At 38.9% G+C, this 15,142-nt stretch overlaps 1 protein-coding gene and 1 long non-coding RNA gene across 3 annotated transcripts; one reads left to right on the forward strand and one right to left on the reverse strand.

Moving 5' to 3' along the window:
- The first annotated feature begins 5,517 nt into the window (after positions 1–5,517).
- LOC119263163 lies at positions 5,518–7,978 on the forward strand. Of its 2 annotated transcripts, none has more exons than XR_005130163.1 (3): positions 5,518–5,565; positions 5,712–5,766; positions 6,118–7,978. It is a non-coding gene; the product is annotated as an uncharacterized LOC119263163 (long non-coding RNA). The 2 variants fall into 2 exon arrangements; XR_005130164.1 differs by having other exon boundaries at positions 5,565–5,629.
- Positions 7,851–14,871, reverse strand: actr10 (actin related protein 10). Its single transcript, XM_017683188.2, has 13 exons — positions 14,678–14,871; positions 12,500–12,572; positions 12,334–12,416; positions 12,079–12,187; positions 11,859–11,966; positions 11,286–11,353; positions 10,764–10,843; positions 10,196–10,231; positions 10,009–10,088; positions 9,842–9,915; positions 9,011–9,092; positions 8,675–8,876; positions 7,851–8,564 (listed from the first exon to the last, which is right to left on the reverse strand). The coding sequence occupies exons 1-13, from the start codon at positions 14,752–14,754 to the stop codon at positions 8,383–8,385; spliced, it is 1,254 nt and encodes a 417-aa protein (XP_017538677.1). The 5' UTR covers positions 14,755–14,871; the 3' UTR covers positions 7,851–8,382.
- Positions 14,872–15,142: the final 271 nt, after the last annotated feature.

The following is a 15,142-nucleotide window of genomic DNA, read 5'->3' on the forward strand; positions in this document are numbered from 1 at the left end:
CACTCGTGCAGCCCCAGACCATGATGCTACCACCACCATGCTTGACTGTAGGCAAGAGACAGTTGTCTTGGTACTTCTCACCAGGACCCCACCACATATGCTAGACACCACCACATGTGCTGGACACCATCTGAGCCAAAGTTTATTTTGGTCTCATCAGACCACAGGACATGGTTCCAGTAATCCATGTTCTTGGACTGCTTGTCTTCAGCAAACTGTTTCTTAATTTTCCAAATGATGTTGAATCTGTTCTCAGTCTTCAAACAATTGATCATGTGCACTCTTTCTTTGTTGGAATGAAAACCTACAGCCACACTGATAAGATATGATAAAGATAAGATTGGACAGCTCTAACATATGGTCTCTGCTCTACTGTGGCTCTTGTTGAGCTCTCTGCCACCACACAACATCCACCAAGATGGCCAATTTGAGAGTAGTGTACATTAACGTATCAGCCCAACTTTTACCATACATTTCCATGAAAACAAGCCAGCAGTTGTCTTATTAAGAAGAAAACAACACAAACAAGAGGTCATCAATTTCAAAGTCAAACATCTCAGGTTTCAGAACGAACCAGTTTGTTTTAGGTTGAATTAAATTGTGCCTCAAGAATAGTGAATTTACCAAAGGTGCCAGCCTGGTCTTCACTGTGAGAATCAGACACTGAGTATCTGCTTGTTTTAGCAACACTGTCTACAATACTTTGATTCAGAATGAACATTTTAGCAGCATGTGAGCTATTTTACATGAATTAGCTAGAAGCTTTAAGAGTGGTATGGCAGATGTCTTTGAACCCAGACCTTCCAGTTTCCAGTCCTTTATTTATAGTCTCTTGTATTTAACTGAACTGGGCTGGATTTCCCAAAACCATCTTAGCACATAGATGAAGAGAATGTTCTTTACCAGTTAAGATCATCTTAGCACTAAGATGCTTTTTGGAAACTGGGCCCTGTAAATATAACTGATTGGTTATTTGCTGTCTCACATACCAGTGATTACAAAATCCTAGACCAGAAACCAGATTCAAATCCAAGATATGCAGCCCCCTACACATATACAAATCCAATTCTTCAATACAGACAGTACACTTTAAACTTACTCACAGAGGTCAGCACAAAGAAGGCTCTCCTACATATCTGTGGTGGAGAAATCATAAATAGATTCATGAAATCATAAGGAAAACTGAAAAAAGTCAGCAGTTAAGTAACTTTAATTTCATACCTTGATTTGTTTCTAGAATTCTGCTGTTACTGTATGCACAGTTTGATTTACAGCAGCTGCACTGCTGGTCATCTCTATCTGCAGAAAGAATTAGAAAGGTGGAACGATGTGGTCAAGGAAGCCTGTGTGGTGTTGCATGTGGAGAAACTCAGTGCTGAGCTCAAGACAAAGGACTGACAGTTGGACCAAGCCAGAGAGATGGGAGAAGCGTCCAGAGAGAAAGAGGTCATAAAATGTGTTTTGCTTTCAGTGTTCTGACATGACAAGTGTGGTGGAATTTTAGTTAATACAGCATCAAATTTAAGGTGGAACTGCTATTAATATACCATTAAATTTAAGGTGGCACATCCATTAACATAGCATTAAATTTAAGGTGGAACTGCTATTAACATATCACTAATTTTAAGGTGGAGCTTCAATTAACATAGCATTAAATTTAAGGTGGAACTGCTAATAACACACACACACACACACACACACACACACACACACACACACACACACACATTTTCCAAACTGTTTCTCCCTCAGGGTCGCAGTGGGGTGCTGGTGCCTATCCCAGTGGTCATCGGGCGGAAGGCAGGATACACCCTGGACAGGTCGCCAGTCCATCGCAGAACTGCTAATAACATATCACTAAATTCAAGGTGGAACTGCTATTAACATAGCACTAAATTTAAGGTGGAACTGCTATTAACATAGCACTAAATTTAAGGTGGAACTGCTATTAACATATCGTTAAATTTAAGGTGGAACTTCAATTAACATAGCATTACATTTAAGGTGGAACTGATATTAACATATCACTAAATTTAAGGTGGAACTTCAATTAACATAACGCTAAATTTAAGGTGGAATTTTAGTGAATATAGCATCAAATTTAAGGTGCAACTGCTATTAATATACCACTAAATTTAAGGTGCAACATCCATTAACATAGCATTAAATTTAAGATGGAACTGCTATTAACATATCAATAAATTTAAGGTGGAACTTCAAAAAACATAGCATTAAATTTAAGGTGGAACTGCTATTAACATATCACTAAATTTAAGGGGGAACTTCAATTAACATAGCACTAAATTTAAGGTGGAACTTCAATTAACATAGCACTAAATTTAAGGTGGGACCGCTATTACCATAGCACTAACTTTAACACAGAGGCACAGAATTTAAGGTGGAACTCTCTTTAAAGTAGCACTAAAATTATGATGGAATTTGAGTTGGAACTTCAATTAACATAGCATTAAATTTAAGGTGGAACTGCTATTAACATATCACTAAGTTCAAGGTGGAACTTCAGTTAACACAACATTAAATTTAAGGAGGAACTGCTATTAACGTATCACTAAATTTAAGGTGGCACAGAATTTAAGGTGGAACTGTCTTTAAAGTAGTACTAAAATTATGATGGCACAGAATTTAAGTTGGAACTTCAATTAACATTGCAATAAAGTTAAGGTGGCACAGAACTTAAGGTGAAACTGCAATTAGCATGGCACTAAATTTAAGGTGGCACAGAATTTAAGGTGGAACTTCATTCACAGTGGTGCCTAGCAATGAATTACCATCCATCACTGATACTGCAGCTTCTGCTTTACAACATTTTGGCAAATTTTTAACAACTATCAACAGTTTTCAACCATTTTAACATTTTAACAAAATTAACTGGCTTTTTCAAGCCAACTTATAGTTCGTTCATGAACTTTTCCTTTCTAGTTATTTAATGCTTTTTATGTACAGAAGTTTTGTTCAAAAGGAAAGTGACAAAACCTCACTTGGCCAGGGGTGCACTAACTTTTGCATATGAGTGTATGTGTTCTGTTGTGTTTTTTGAGAGGTTACAGCAGAGATCACTAATAGGCGGCCTGCGGTCCGAGTCCAGACCCAGACGCTGTCCTATGTGGACCTGGCCCTATAACCGATAAACTATGGGAAATTATTTAATTTCATTGGGGTGGTCCTATTTTAATCAGTGAAACTTTTCTAGCCTTTACAGTATGGCTTTAGCAGCCTGGGAAACTCACAGACCAATCACGTGCATTGTAAATATCAGACAAGACGCTACTCAGCCAATATCTGTGTATTACGATGAGCACAGAGATTCGAGTGAGTGATGCACACACAGGGGAAGGATGAGGTGAGAAACAGCAGTCAAAGAAGAAAGTGAGTCAGAGGGAAGTTATTTCACATGGCGTGCTCTAAAAAGAGAAAACCGACAATAAATATTGTTGAAATATTACTGAATTGTACTTTATTTGATTTGACATTCAGTTGTTGACTGCATATGTTGTTTAAATAAATTCTAGGCTACCTCAATATACAGTATATGTCACTGAATCATGATGCAAGTTAGACATGATGTTCCAAACCTTTGCTTGAGGAAATTTTCTCTAACTGGACCTTAGTGAATTTTAATTAAATACCCTTGATTTAGAGAGACAGGCGTCGAGTGACTGGTGCTTGAGTTAGTTAAAACTTAAAAGGGGAACTCCACCAAATCTGTATACTTAACTGGTTGCGATGTTGACAGTCATTCAGAGTGGTTGGGTGTGAAATGCCCTGTTCTAAAGAAACCTATGATTCAGAAATGTTCAAAGTGTAGTTGATAGTGGGTACGGCTGAAGAATGCAATGCCCCTGAAAGCCCCCTCTCATAGTTATTATATAAAATCGTTGCTGCGTGATGACACCAGCTATGTTTACATGCAAAGATTTTTGCCAATCCGATTTAATACAATCGGATTACAGATTCTGACTGAGGTGTTTATATGCTCACTCTATTCAACAATCTGATGGAATATCTTTACATATATAATCTTTAATCGTTTACATGCTCACTACAAGTAATCCGATGCAAAATGATGCGCATGCGTGGAGCAGCGCTTAGAGTAAACGTTACCATGACAGAGAACATCACGTGAGGTCCAGTCAGAGAGACGAGTTTTCATCTGGTGGGTTTGTGTTTTTAATTACTTTAAAATGATGTTAGACTCAGAAAAACGTCCTTCACATGTACTTATTAAGGAAGTGGCGAGAGGAAGACGTCGTGTTCTGAGACACATAAGCTGGACGTCCGTCCCACCGCCGTCTTTTAAAGCTCCGAGTATAAACCTCGTCTCCTCTGCAGACCATCTTCTGTTCCGCCACGTTGAACGTTATAAACCTGTCGCTGTGACGCGCCGCGCATGCGCAGTACGTATTTATACCTTCCGATTGGAGTTTAATCGGATTCAGGCGTTTACACGGCTGTTATTCTTCAATTTAACGGATTATTTAGAGGTTCACACACCTCGTTCAATCGGATAGAAATAGTATTCCGAATGGCCTCAATCGGATTAGTCTATTCCGATTGAGGTGTTTACATGGTTGCATTCTTTTCCGATTGAGCTATTAGTCGGATTACTAACGGATTATTAGGATGCATGTAAACGGGGCTACTGTTTATGGCAGTTTTGTCATGAAGTTTTGACTTAATGTACTATATTTTAATCAATTCATTTTAATTCATTTGCTGTGGAGGAGCACATGCCCCATCATCTACATTACACAAATATCAAGTATAGGTTCATGGGTGGTTTTGGGTAGTAAATTAAAAGGCTGTTATTATGTGGCGGACATGCCTCTTTTACTTCAATGCTCCCTATTAACTCATCACATTTTAAGCTACAGAAGGCTTCTCACCAGGAGAGAACAAAGTACAAAACTTCTGAACTTGGGTAAAAGTAGAAGTTCTTAAAATACATGTATACTATTTACACTTTTTATTTGAGTTAATGTACAAAAGTTAAATCTGAAATCGTAATGCACTGAATAGATATTAGTGATTTATTTCTTTGTTTAATTGTGGAACAGTAATTACATTTGTATGTAAGATTATGGTAAAATAAGAATTTTGTCATGTGATGAATTAATATGACAGTGGTGGTTACCGAAGTAAATATGAACCAACAAAGGTTAAGTTCTGATTTGATGTCAGGTTGACTTCAAATGTATTTCATCAAATTATCTTAAATAAAAGTACTGAGAATTATTGCAGCTCTGTTTTTAATACTCTCTGTTAAGGAGGCCTGTGTGGCTGCAGGCATTAGTGTTAACTGTTCCTCTCTTTACTGCAAAGCATTTATCAAAATTACAGAACTTATTTAATAGCTTTGTTCTTTTACTTCTGATACTCAAGTGGTTTAAAAGCAAGAACAAATTCGATCAGTTACTTTTGTTCAAGGAATAATTTACCAAGAGCATTTCCCCTTTCACTCAAGTACAGAGGTTGTGAACTTTGTCCACCCTGCTGCTCCTGGTTTACAAGCAGAGGCTAGGAAACAAGCCCTGTCTGCATAAACAGGTATATCTCAGGTTGGAAGCAATGCCTACTGGATTTGCGAGGCTTGTGTGCTTATAGAAATGCAGTTAGTCAACGTAAATATGCCTCTTTTTCATTTATTAAAGTTAGTATTTTAATCTTTGACTAAATGTGTCCTCTTCCTACAGCCTTCCATCTGCTGCTTCTGGTTCTCGACTGATAAGGACTTACAGCTTGTCCCAGGTACTTTTATTTATAGTAATGATTACAGTGTTGCTCTTCATAATCTTAGTATTTATTTCTTTACATGTTTTACTGTATATTTTAGCACAATATTATGTATTTTAAAACCATGGCTCACCCGCTTTGCTCTTTTTCTTTATTTTACAAATTAGTCTGTTTTAGTTTGACAAGAGCATTTTGAGTTCACAGGAACATCCCCCTTCTTGTTTGCTATTTCGTACACATCCCCTTTTTCTTGTTGCTTTATAGATTTATTTCTCATGATGCCTGCTGTTCTTCTAGGATCATTCATAGTCCAACTGTCATTTATATGGTGAGGATGTTACTCATTTTACTTACTTTTGTCTTCAGTCTAGGTGCAGCCCTGAAGAATCCACAATCCCAAGCTGCAGGTGACAATGAAATTGACCAAAGACCCCCCACATCCGTTAAGAGCCGAGTGTATTTAACATTATTGGGTAGCGGTCAGATACAGATATGTCTGTACATATACGCTCACTGACCACTTTTTAAACACCTAACTTAAACTAGTTAAGCCTGCTTGCGTATGACAATACGTCAGTGCGTTGCTGTGGCACGTACTGGAAGGCAGTAAGTGATTTTCATGGGAGGACCTGCCACAAGTTCTCAAGATGCCTATGGTTCATGTTGTTTATCGTTGCTTAAATAGTTTGAACTGAGAAACTACAAGGAGCTTTTATCAAGTGCCAAAGCTTGTTGTTCATGAGGGAAAAATGCAAGAAATTAACCAAAAATGCTGGCAAAAACATATTTTGCACATTTCATCTTTGGGTGTGCACAAGTGATGGATAAAGGTACAAGCAACACCACTTACACTTAAATCAGTGTTAACAGTTTTTAAACAGTGTCCACTCGCTGTCCACTCTAGACACTCTTACCTTGCTAGTGCTTGTAGATGCAAAGAGAATAGCTCATCCATTGATGCAGTTTGTTAGTTATCCACTAGTCCTTCATCAGTGGTCACAGGGTGCTTTTTGCTGGATGCTTTGATTGATAGATTATAAACACTGAGGTGTTTACTGCAGCAGCACTGCTGTGTCTGATCTGATCCACTCAGACCAGCAAAACACACGCTAACACACCACCACCACGTGACTACTGAAGAAGAGGGTAAAAGGGGGCTATTAAAGTATACAGAGAAACAGTTGGATTACAATCTGTAATTGTAGAAACTATATAGTGCTACTATATAAGTGGATCCAATTACTTTGGAAAATGAGTGAATACAAGGTAGCTTTAAATAAAAAAGTGGCAAATGAGTGTATACATATAACAAAGCACAGTGGTGTGCTGCATATTCCAGTTTAGTTTGTAGTGTTAACACCTGTTTCTTGGTATATGGTAACTGATTTTTTATGTACCGACAATTCCATCCATTTGGTCTGTGTTGTAGGCAAGTGCTGCAGACAATTAAAGCAATTGCTTCCAAATGATTTTTAGAGTTGTCATTGACATTAATGCATGCATAAAAGTGAAAACACATGAGCTTTAAGAACTGCTGATTTTAGAAGGCATGATACGATGTGGTACATACTGGTTGAAGACATGATAATGCACTGTTTAGGCTTTGCTTGCACAACAGGAGTCTTCCAGGACAACTCTTTAATTTTGGGCTGCAGCTCTTGGTCTCACTGGACATCAGTAGGTGTATGTAGTCTTTGCACTTTACGGTGCCTTTTGGTGGGGATGGGGGGTTGGTAATGTACTTGTTCCTGTAATGGAAGTGGTTGCCTTTCTGGAAGGGATGTGGCAGGGTGTTGATCAAGCTTCCAAAACCTAGCTAGCTAACCTTGCCAGTCCATGTGGCCTAAAACTTACTGGAACTTGAGGTGTGTGTAGATCAAAAGGGTACTTCCTTAAGGGTTACACTGGCTGTCATCTATATAGACATGTAAACACTGCTTTAAAGTTTTCCCCTGTCAAGATTATGTAACCTCAACTCATCTTTAAAAATGTAAAGTACAACACCACTCTGGTAGATCTGCACAACTACCAATTACAGCAAATTTGGTAACACATCAAAACTGAATATTTCATTTTTAAAACAAGGTGACACTGAAAAGAATTGTTTGGGAATGTTTATTTTTGTTAATATACATGAGTCAATATCTTCTCTGGTATTTTTTGTCTTTAATGTAAATAAATTAAACATAAGTAAGACAATGTAACAATTTCTAAAGCAGTGAAAATACACATGCAATGAAAAATATTCTTAATAATGCTGTCACAATCCTCAACTGTATCTATGAAATTACCGTATTTCAGTCACTGCAGGAGTTCATAAGCTAAGAAGCTCAGAGTGTTCACAGAGAAGACCTTTTCTACTTACTTTCATTATTTAATAATTTGCTTAAACTTCTGTGTCACAAAGCTGAGGTGAAATCATAACCGTTAGCTCTCACACAGAGTTCACTGTGATACTGACTGCCCCCTAGTGGTTCTTCCTCTTGATGTTGGTGATTTTGGTTACTTCAAAATCACAAGTTAAATGCAACGGCCATACATAACCAGAGACAAAAGACAGAGAGGTCAGGTAGGAAGCATAGGTTTTGAGGCTGCAACTAAATATCAGTCTCAGAAAATGAGACTTGTGGATTATTTCTCTGTAGAGAAGGCCCGCTTCATGAGTGGTGGGGGTGTCTTTCCAGGGTCATACAGTGATTCTGGTGGAGGGCTGCTGAGGGAGCACCAGTCAGGAATGCGGCCTGTCTGGTTGTAGTAGTCTCTGGACACTGATCGACTACCCAAGATGTCTTGCAATGCTCCAAATATAGCCCCTGCACATGCAGATAGAGAAAACAATTTCCAGTACATTTGAAACAATCCTGAATTTCCAAAATCTTAAACACAAGTTGAAGGCACACACTTAAAGGACATTATCTCTCACCTCCTAGCCATGCAGTGCAGTTAGGCTTGGCTGGAGGGCTGTGAATGCGAAAGCTCTTGGTAGCTAGAGCATCACAGTATTTGGGCTTCTCCACCAGCAAACGGATCTCAGCCAGGAGGCGATGAAGAAAGCCAGGTAACATGGATGTCCCACCAATTACCACCAAGTTTTCAGACAGAACTTTCCGTGTGTCAATGGGGCACTGATTAAGAATAAGCACATAAACACAAGAACATTTCAAGTACCAGATTACTAGAACTGTTGTAATGTTTTAATTTAAGCTTCAGTGGGGCACAGACAATGTGGTGTTTTTAGTGGAAATGTAGTAGTTTTTACCTTAACCAGAGTGTCAAGCACTAGAGTAGCAATAGACTTTTCTTCATTGTCCTGTTCAAACAGCATCTCAGCGATTGAGTCTCTGGAAGAAGTAAATTTTGTCATAAAGGTAAGAAAGATTACTGCTATGCAGTATGTACAAACAGAACAAAGAAATAATCTCAATAATCTTTTACACTTTTATACTTTTTTAGCAAAGGTAATCCTGAACCTGGGGCTATGCAACACTTTACTGGTCTATCCAAAAAAAAAACAAAAAAAAAACTGAAAGTGTAACGCACAAAAGTATTCAAAGGCAGAAGTGTCTCAATGTAGGTAACACAGCGTTAAATGTGTCTTTGTGCTGAAATCAATACCTGTAAAAGACCATTTACAAATTAATGCTTTCTGCTTGTTTTCTGCTTTTCATCTAGATTAAGATTAAGTGATTAAGTGCCCCTTATTAGTCCCACAACGGGGAAATTTCACCTCCGCACTGAACCCATCCGTGAAGTGAAACACCACATACACACTAGTGAGCGCACACACACTAGGGGGCAGTGAGCACACTTGCCCGGAGCGGTGGGCAGCCAAATCCGCAGCTCCCGGGGAGCAGTTGGGGGTTAGGTGTCTTGCTCAAGGACACCTCAGTCATGTGCTGTCAGCTCTGGGGATTGAACTGGCGACCGGTTCTAACGTTCTAACGTTTTGGAATAGGGTTTGTACAATGCAAATGCCAGTAAAATGGAAACAAGGAGAATTAAGGTACATGGAAAATAAAAACATGGGAAATATTGAGGAATCTTGATAAATGTTAAATAACAATTTTAAAAAAAATCATGGCAGGTTTACCTAATTGACCCCTTAATGTGCAGAATCTTCTCTCCGTCCAAGGGATAATCAACATCAGGTGGAGGAGCAGGTCTCTAGTGAGAGAAAGACAACTGTCTTGCTTTAATGCAACAGTATGAATAGCCAAAGTGTATAAACATTCAGATTTTACTTTACGCTGAACATACCTCTGCAGTTCCATCCATGTTGAACTTGGCCTCCTGGATTTTCAGGCCTCTCTGCAGGTCACTGACAAAGCATGTTCTAACTTATTGCATAATAAAAAAGGAAAATAAACAAACAAAAATATTTGGTAAATCTTTTGTGTTTAGCTACAATTTTATTATTTTAATAATCCACTGTTTTGGTGCTAACCTTTGATATCTTCAACAACTTCCTCTGGGACAGGGCCTGAAACACACAAAACTAATGTCAAACACGCAGGCGATCTGTTTTAGCTTACAGATTTTCTTGACCTTCATGATGGATGACCAGTAGAACCTGGCCTTTGTTTTGTCTGCAATAGTTACATAAGTGCTACATTCAAAGCCAACCATGATGGCAACATCTTTGTATTCTTCCTATATATGGAAAAAGCAGTGGGTGGCTAAAATGAGGCTGTATGAATCAAACTACCTTGCATACCTAGACAAACCTGACTTATTTCAAAAGAGAGCAAGAAGGAAAAAGTAGGCCAGCAGCAGTATTCATAATTCATAGCTTTGGAAGGTTCAGATCCCTGCAGTTTGAAACAGGCCTGCAGTCTGCATTTCAGGCAAACTAACTGAGCACTGTTGATAGAAAAGATGGCAGACAGACACAATCACACCCAAAACACTGTTTCACGGTTCTACATCAAGACGTGTTTTGGGTGTGATTATGATTCTACATGACCTAGAATATACAGAATCACAGTGGCTATAGCGCCATATGAGAATTTTACCTAACACAGTGGGTAAACTTTGACCAGTTCCTGAGTCTGTATCCACTGTACATTGCTCTGTCAGTAGACTTTCCAATTCCCTAAAAGGAAATGGTAAAAAAAAAATTAATAAATGAATACAAATATACATGATTTCCAAACATGCACCACACTCCAGGCTGCCTCTCAGTATTATTCACCTTTTACAAACATGACTTTGTAAGGATGGGGTTTGCTGACAGATAATCCAAACCCACCTCCCCCCATCCCTTTTAGACTTTCAAGACCACTCCCTCCTCTAGAAGCCTTGTAGTGTCTCCCACTACAATTTTTTATTTTGAACATTACTGTTCAAATGATGAACATTACTGCTGTACTGGAGCCAATGAGGGTTGCTAGTTCCACAATGAACATGAAACAATGAATCTATTCACATAAGTAACACTGCTCATGCCATCTTGGGGGGGGGAAAACAACTAATGAATAAATGCTTGTAAGTGTAAAACAAAAAGTTCTATTCAACAGAGATTTCACCTGACTTACTTGTGAATGGCTTTTCCACCCATCGGCAAGGCTTCCCAGGCAGAGAGGACAGGGATTCCTTCATAAACCTAAAACTATTAAGGCAAAATATTCTGCAGAACACTCTATGGAACACTGATAACTTTATCAGGCATTTGACTTAAAGCCCCAGTCAAGCATATTGCAAATAGCCATCCTAAAATTATTGAAAGTAGTGAAAATCAGCATATTGTATATTTTTAAGTTATTACTTGAGGGGCAAAAAGCTTGCAAGAACTTTATTTGAACACTGTTGCATTGGAGACTGTAGTCAGAGTGTACTTGTTTTAACCTGCTGTATGTCCAAAGACACCTCATATCCAGATACACTTTGTAATTCACCAACTTTATAGACATGCAATCCCAGGCTATACAGGAGTCTGGACAAAGATATTCCATTGATGGGAAATTATAGTCCAAGACTAGGCTTAATCTCTGTCCAGAAAACCAGACCATGGTATATAATAAGCTGAGATGGCTATCCTTGACCTAGACTGTAAATATCACATAGGAAACTTGTGTTGGCAAAAATAATAAGCATGCAAAAAAGGATACTGGTAACACCAAAGTTTCTGTATATCCACAATCCATCACAAGTGCTGAGTTGATACCCAAAGTCATAACAGACATTAGATGGCTGGGAGCAAAGAGGACTGAAGGAACCTAATAAAAAAAATTAAAACAGGCAACAATCAATAATTTGAATTTTGGGTCAGCGAGGTAGAAACACCCACTTGAGCCAAAATAATTCTAAATCCCTGCAAAATTTTGTCACCTCGAAGTGCTTGAAGAAGACCTTGGACAGTGTTTCTCTGAAGTGTGAAGGGCAGAGGATGGATTCAATAATCACAACTCTGCGGTCACGTGGATTTACAAGCAAATGCCTGCAGACACAAACAACCCTGAGTATTATTTCAGCACAATGTTGTGAAATAACCATAATCGAAACATAACAAGAGATAAAAACCATACAGCATATGCTATATAAGACATCACATAGCAGGCACAAAACAGAGCATGCATCTCCTACCTGAAGTACAACATGTGAATGAAATCCTTCAGGTTGGTGTACAGCTCCTCTGTGTTTATGTTGAACTGCACCACTTTGACAGGCTGAAATAATAATTCACATTCACATTCAGCTGGTGAAACCATAAATTATGCTTCATACTTTACCCTGCAGCACAGTGACTCACCTGTTGTATGCCAGGGCGCTGGATCTCACTAGGGATGATAAATCTGGGCCCAGTCTCACCAGCAAAGCCACATCTGTGAATTACAAGCAGTTGTTTTGTATTAAATTACTGCTAAACAATACAGAAACCTGTGCTTCATGACACATGCTTGGGGTGAGCCAAAAGAACACTATACAGAAAACAGCTTGTCACTGTTGTTCTTGCAACACACACTTAAATAATCCGTCACAATATTCCTAAGGTGACATAATACACTATATGTCTTGAATGTATGTGGACTATATATCCATTCCTCTCAAAAAATGAATTTAGCTCCTTCAAGGTGCACCGATTGCTGATTCAAGTGGGCACACACAGCTTGTTTATTTGCCATCACAAAAACAGAAAAGCTTTTTCAATAGAATGGGTCACTCTGGAGCATTCACACATGAGCCTAAGGGTCACCATGCCCAATGCCAAGCATTAGAAAAAGGTAAAAAGTCACACTGCATTGGGCTGTAGATAGGGCTGAAATATTAATCATTTTTAAATTGAAAATGCAACTTGGAAAAAAAATTTTTAAATGACAATTTTTAAATCACAAGCTGCAAATTTAATTACAGGCTACAATATCAACAAAGACATATTTAAAAGTGTAGAAATTGAACTTAATAACACTGAGCTTGTGAACTTCCCATAGATGATTTGACAATCTGCTGGTCATTGTATTTCTTTTTGATAATGGCATTGCAGGGCATGATTTTCTGAAAGAAAAAAAAAAGAAGAAAAGAAAAATGCTGTGGACCCTTTCCTGGGTATCTCAAAGAGGACAGTATGGGCTGCCTACATTTAAAAGAGAACTTAACAGTAACAAATGTGTTAATACATCAAGAATATTAAATAAAGTTAGATAGCAGGTTCACTGTATGTAAACAGATGCTATAAGCGCTATTTCTCACCAATATTTATGTTTTTGGACTCTGCCATGGGTACCCTTTCATGGAAACATCAAAAATGAATGGTTATGGTTGCCACATGTCAATGTATCTTTACTGTTTCATTGTCCCACCTAACAGCTGCAACAGCGTCCCCCTTTCTCTTCACCATCTTTATGCATGTTCACCAGACAAGACTCTGTCATCCTATTGGTTAATGTCAAAGAATACGTCATAAGGGATTTCAAAATCATATCAAACTCAGGCTAAATTTGTGTAGTTTGGTCCTGGCATTAGACCAATAGAAGCAACCCAACACTTATGTGCTGTGTATGTGACAACACAGCCACAAGTATCTGGTTATGTGGAGTACTACATGAATCATGCAAATCCACATTTTCTGGTTTGTGGCTACACTGGTCTTCTGGGCAAAAAAAAAAACTGACTTGGATCTTATTTCATGTACAATAATCACAATTACAACATTACTCAGCAAAATCTCAATTGGATCTTTTCCCAAACTGGTCAGCCCTAACTGTAGAGCAGTGGAATTGCATGGAATGGAGCACCATCCAATACCTTTATCACCCAACATCAGCACCCGGCCTCTCTAACGTTAATGCTGTTGTGGCTAAATGTAAGCAGATCTTCACAGCAATGTTCCAACAGCTAATGTAAAGCCTTCCCAGAAGAGTAGAGACTGGTGCTGCAGCATCTATACACCTATAAATCAATATAACTAAATGGATATTTTCATGATTATCATGGGATACATCCAGCACAACAGCAGCCCTGCTCACCGGACACGAATGATCACCGAAGCAGTGGACTGTCCGTGCATTTTCGGCCAAAAACATCGATCTAACTTTAGACACCCAGGCAGACCTATCAGGACGTAAACGGGTTTTAAATTAAAGGCAACAAGCAAACGACGTTACTGATTTTCTTAGTTGATTGTGGACCTGATCTGACCTGATCTGCATCCCTGGTCTACTGAAGTTTCTATTATTTGACATTTAGCTTAGCTACGCTAGCTAGCTAGGTTAGCTACCAGCTAAGCTGTCATCCTTCATTAGTTAAGCTAGACAGCTGTAATATCTAAACCCCAAATGTAACACACATATGGATTTGTGTCAGGAGCGAAACAGACCAACACTGGGAGGTCGATGGGCTAAAAATACTCAATCTACCTCGCTGGCTAACTGCTAACTCTCGTTAGCAATTTAGCTTACTGGCTAAATTGAGAACACAACGACTGACTCACTTTGTATATGCGGCTCCTAAATCAATGACCACGGCTGTTTTCTCTCCTCCGCTGCCCAGAACCTCAAACAATGGCATGTTCAATTAATTACGCTGGTCAGCTTGTGATAAAAACAGCGTCGCTGGCGCTGAGAAGAGACGCCTGCACAACGCCTACAGCTAACCTGAGCAACAGCGTCTGAGGCGAGATTTGCAGGGTGGGTCAGACATTGCAAACCCAGCATTTCCCCGTTACAAAAATAAATAACTCAATCCATCCAGTCAATCCATATGAATGATCTGCTGATTGACATCTCAGTGCATGATTTTCATCTGGTTTTATCTTACTGCTTTTTGTTTACGTTTTCGCCAGCATCTATTTTGTACGAATTTGAAGCCATCAGAGCAGGCAATGCGTTAGCCAGCACTAGAGGGGCGGGCCGGCGGTGTTTGTTTGTGCTGATTGGTGATCAGTTTTTTTGTCTGT

Source organism: Pygocentrus nattereri, chromosome 4 (genome assembly GCF_015220715.1).
Source record: "Pygocentrus nattereri isolate fPygNat1 chromosome 4, fPygNat1.pri, whole genome shotgun sequence".
NCBI classification, from domain to species: Eukaryota; Metazoa; Chordata; class Actinopteri; order Characiformes; family Serrasalmidae; genus Pygocentrus; species Pygocentrus nattereri.